Source organism: Cyphomyrmex costatus, unplaced genomic scaffold (genome assembly GCF_001594065.2).
Source record: "Cyphomyrmex costatus isolate MS0001 unplaced genomic scaffold, Ccosl1.0 scaffold605, whole genome shotgun sequence".
Classification (NCBI taxonomy): domain Eukaryota; kingdom Metazoa; phylum Arthropoda; class Insecta; order Hymenoptera; family Formicidae; genus Cyphomyrmex; species Cyphomyrmex costatus.
The window spans coordinates 45,665-49,457 of record NW_017280162.1 but is presented as its reverse complement, the minus strand read 5'-3'; the positions used below and the strand labels follow the sequence as shown (position 1 = coordinate 49,457).

Genomic DNA, 3,793 nt, shown 5'->3' with positions numbered 1-3,793 from the left:
ACGAGACGTCGCGCGATCTCATTACTCGTCGAACCGTCATGTCGCTGACACTCACGCTGAGCGGAAGGAGCAGCGTCCTCGCGGCCAGCTACTTTCCCGCGATAGACCTGAGCGACGGCGACTACGAGCTCGGTCTGACGATGTTCGAGACCTATAACACGATACCGAACGTGAACGAATCCAACTACAAATTTTACTTTGGAAACGACGACGAGGAGATTACGATCCCCAAGGGTTCGTACGAACTGCGAGCCATAAACGACTTTCTGAAACGCGCGATCTCGCGGAAACGTCCGCTGCCCGATGGCGCGGTGCGTGGGGACGCGGTGCGTGGAGACGCGAGGGACGCACTTCGCGACGACGACGCGGAGTACCCGATAGCGCTCCGGGCAAACTACAACACGATGAGATGCGAGATCGTGTGCGCCTACCGAATAAATTTTTACAAACCCGACAACATCGGGTCGCTGCTGGGATTCTCGAAGCGCGTACTGGAACCGCGACAATGGCACCGGTCGGACGCGTCGGTCAACATCATGACCGTGAACATCATCCGCGTGGAGTGCAACGTGACGGCGGGCGCGTACAGCAACGGCAACAGCGTACACACGATACACGAATTTTCGCCGCAGGTTCCACCGGGATATAAGGTGTCGGAGAGGCCTACGCAGATCATTTACCTTCCGATCGTCGCACGGAGCGTTACCGATCTTACGATACGCGTCGTCGATCAGAACGGACGACCGATCGATTTTCGCGGGGAGGAGATAACCGTCAGATTGCACGTGAGACGGCGGCAGCGATAGGGCGATGCTCGTGTTGAACCAGCGGATAGATAGCGTATCCTTTACAAAGCCTGTGCCACTCGACAGTGCATCCGAAAAGAAGAAGAAGAGGCTCAGTGCTTCGAACGTGGAGTTTTTGAAATCACTGGGATTCGCGGTGCGCAGAGAACGATGACCGACATTCTGAACGTCAAGGACAAGCCGGTCTTCGACGATCGCATCGTCAAGATCGAGACTCACGCTTACAGCCCGTTCGCCAACACGACGTTCGGACACAGCGACGAGATACGAATACCCATACAGCAGCATGATCTGTACACGCTGCCGTACGAGAGTTTTCTGTACGTCGAGGGACGTTTGACGAAAACCGTGAATGTGGAGAACGCCGACGTCGCGCTGGGAAACAATTGCGTAGCGTTCATGTTCGACGAGATTCGCTACGAACTCGACGGCGCGGAGATCGATCGCAACAGAAACGTGGGCGTAACCAGCACGATCAAGAACTACGTGACGGTGACGTCCGACAGGAGCGTGATTCTGCGAAACGCCGGCTGGGACGCGCAGACCACCAACGACGGGTACTTTAACTTCTGCGTGCCGCTCAACGTACTGCTGGGATTCTGCGAGGATTACAGACGCGTGGTGATCAACGCTCGTCACGAGTTGATTCTGATACGAGCGCGCAACGACGAGAATTGCCTGACGGGAGATTCGGCGGTGCAGCCGAAACTCGAACTGTTCAAGATACAATGGCGAATGCCGCACGTGGTGCCGAGCGACGTGAACAAGCTGGCGATGCTGCGAGCCCTGGAGAGCGGACGATACCTGAGCATGAGTTTCCGTTCGTGGGATCTGTACGAGTACCCGCTGTTGCAGGCCACGACCAAGCACTCGTGGGCCATCAAGACTGCGTCGCAGCTCGAGAAGCCGCGATACGTCATCTTTGCTCTGCAAACGGATCGAAAGAAGATGGCAGCGGACACGAGTCATTTCGACCACTGCAACCTTATCAACGTGAAACTCTACCTGAACTCGGAATGTTATCCGTACGACGACTTGAATCTGGATTTCGCTAGAAACAGATGGGCGATTCTGTACGAAATGTACGCGCGTTTCTGCAAGGGCTACCACGGATACGAGTATGTCGAACCGCATCTCACGGTTTCGTCCTTCCTTCGAAACGGTCCGTTTGTGATCATCGATTGCTCTCGTCAGAACGAATCGGTCAAGAGCGCGACCGTGGACGTGCGAATGGACTTTGAACTCAAAGCGAACGCGCCCGATAATACCACCGCGTACTGCCTCATCATACACGATCGCGTGATCGAGTACAACCCGCTGACCAGCGTTGTGCGCAGGATCACCTAGATATAAACGTCCACGAAGCATCGTTCGCCGCAGTCGACATGCGCACACCGACGTTCGTGGATCTGCAGGGTTTCGTCGTCAACGGGCGATTCGTCGTGAAGGAAGCGGCGGTGCTGACACGCGGGACCGTGCTCGCGCACTACGTCTTTACGAGTCCCGTACCATGGGGGTCGTTGACAGGATCCGACAGGTCCTGCGCTTCCTGGTTGATTGCCTGTCACCATGGATTGCGATGGACGGACGGGACGACCCCGTACAGCGAGGCGAAACGCCTGATCACCAGTGCTGTATGCGGGGAGGAGGATGCTGCGGTGTACGTCAAGGGACTTGAGAAACGAGCGTGGCTGCGAGACTTGCTTCTGGACGACGCGCACATCGAGACCCTGGATGCTGTTTACGAGGACACTCTATCGTTAGCCGCTATGGATGCCGCTGTGCGATGCGGACATCACGCTACTAATTGCGCCATGCAAAATGTATTCAAACTGTATAACTGGTGGTCGCGAAGACATTTATTGAAATAAAATTTACGTAAACGTATTTTTCTCGTGTATTCTTTCTTCCCATAGTATATAGTATAGTATATAGTACATAGTATATAGTACGTAGTATATAGTACGTAGTATGTACGCGTCGACGGTATATAGACGGTGCGTAGCGCTCTTTTCGTTCATTCGTAATCTTACGCGACATGGACCAACATCGAAAGTCGGTCGACCCACCGGAGAAGGACAAGCCCCGACCATACTATTTGGAGTTGCCTGGGTCTTCGAAACAAAAGTACGAGTCGAAGGACAAGCCCCGACCGTACTATTGGGAGTTGCCTGGGTCTTCGAAACAAAAGTACGAGTCGAAGGACAAGCCCCAACCGTACTATTGGGAGTTACCTTCGTCTTCGAAACAAAAGTACGAGTCGAAGGACAAGCCTCAAAGAAACTACTGGGAGTATCATCTCCCAACATTATTGGAAGATCCATCGACGTCGTCGATGTACGCGCGTCCCCGAGGTCCTCCCCCTCCACCACCAACGTCGAAATACGTGCGTCCTCGAAGTCCTCCCCCTCCTCCACCAGTACCACCGCGGGGGCCTCGATAAATTAAACGCTCTTCGTTTTGTAAACAAAAACAATTCTCGGAACGATAATTCTCAGAATAATAAACCTGTCGCGACAGGTTCTCGGAATTGTTTGCGAGTCTTACGAACGAAAACATTTCTCGGAATCGTTGGAGCGAGTCTTACGAACAAAAACATTTCTCGGAATCGTTGGAGCGAGCCTTACGAACAAAAACATTTCTCGGAGACCTGTCGCGACAGGTTCTCCCCCCCACTCGCTTCGATTTCTCCCTTCGAGTTCTGAGAACATCCGATCATTCTCGCTACGATCGTCCGCGCGAACGGATCATGTTCGGCTTCTACTCCGAGATGGACCAGAAGGAATCGTAAGTTTTTACTCTTCTTTTATTTTCCTTCGACTTCACTAATTACCGTCGTACGCAGGACGAAGCGTCGCCCCGTGCGCATTCTGAGTCGGCGTTACGACCTGACCGCAACGGGCTACAAGTTTCTGGAAATCGGCGTCAACGTCGGTCCACCGAGCTACGTGGAGATCGTTCTGGGCGATCATCAGGGACGCGAACTG

At 53.7% G+C, this 3,793-nt stretch overlaps 1 protein-coding gene across 1 annotated transcript; it reads left to right on the top strand.

Moving 5' to 3' along the window:
• The first annotated feature begins 956 nt into the window (after positions 1-956).
• Positions 957-2,153, top strand: LOC108779631 (uncharacterized). The gene has a single exon (XM_018547089.1). It carries the CDS (start codon positions 957-959, stop codon positions 2,151-2,153), a length of 1,197 nt encoding a protein of 398 aa, XP_018402591.1.
• The last annotated feature ends 1,640 nt before the right edge of the window (positions 2,154-3,793 follow it).

Bases quoted from the DNA above. Each gene is read 5' to 3' on its own strand.
- LOC108779631 (XM_018547089.1), top strand. From the start codon at position 957: ATGACCGACATTCTGAACGTCAAGGACAAGCCGGTCTTCGACGATCGC.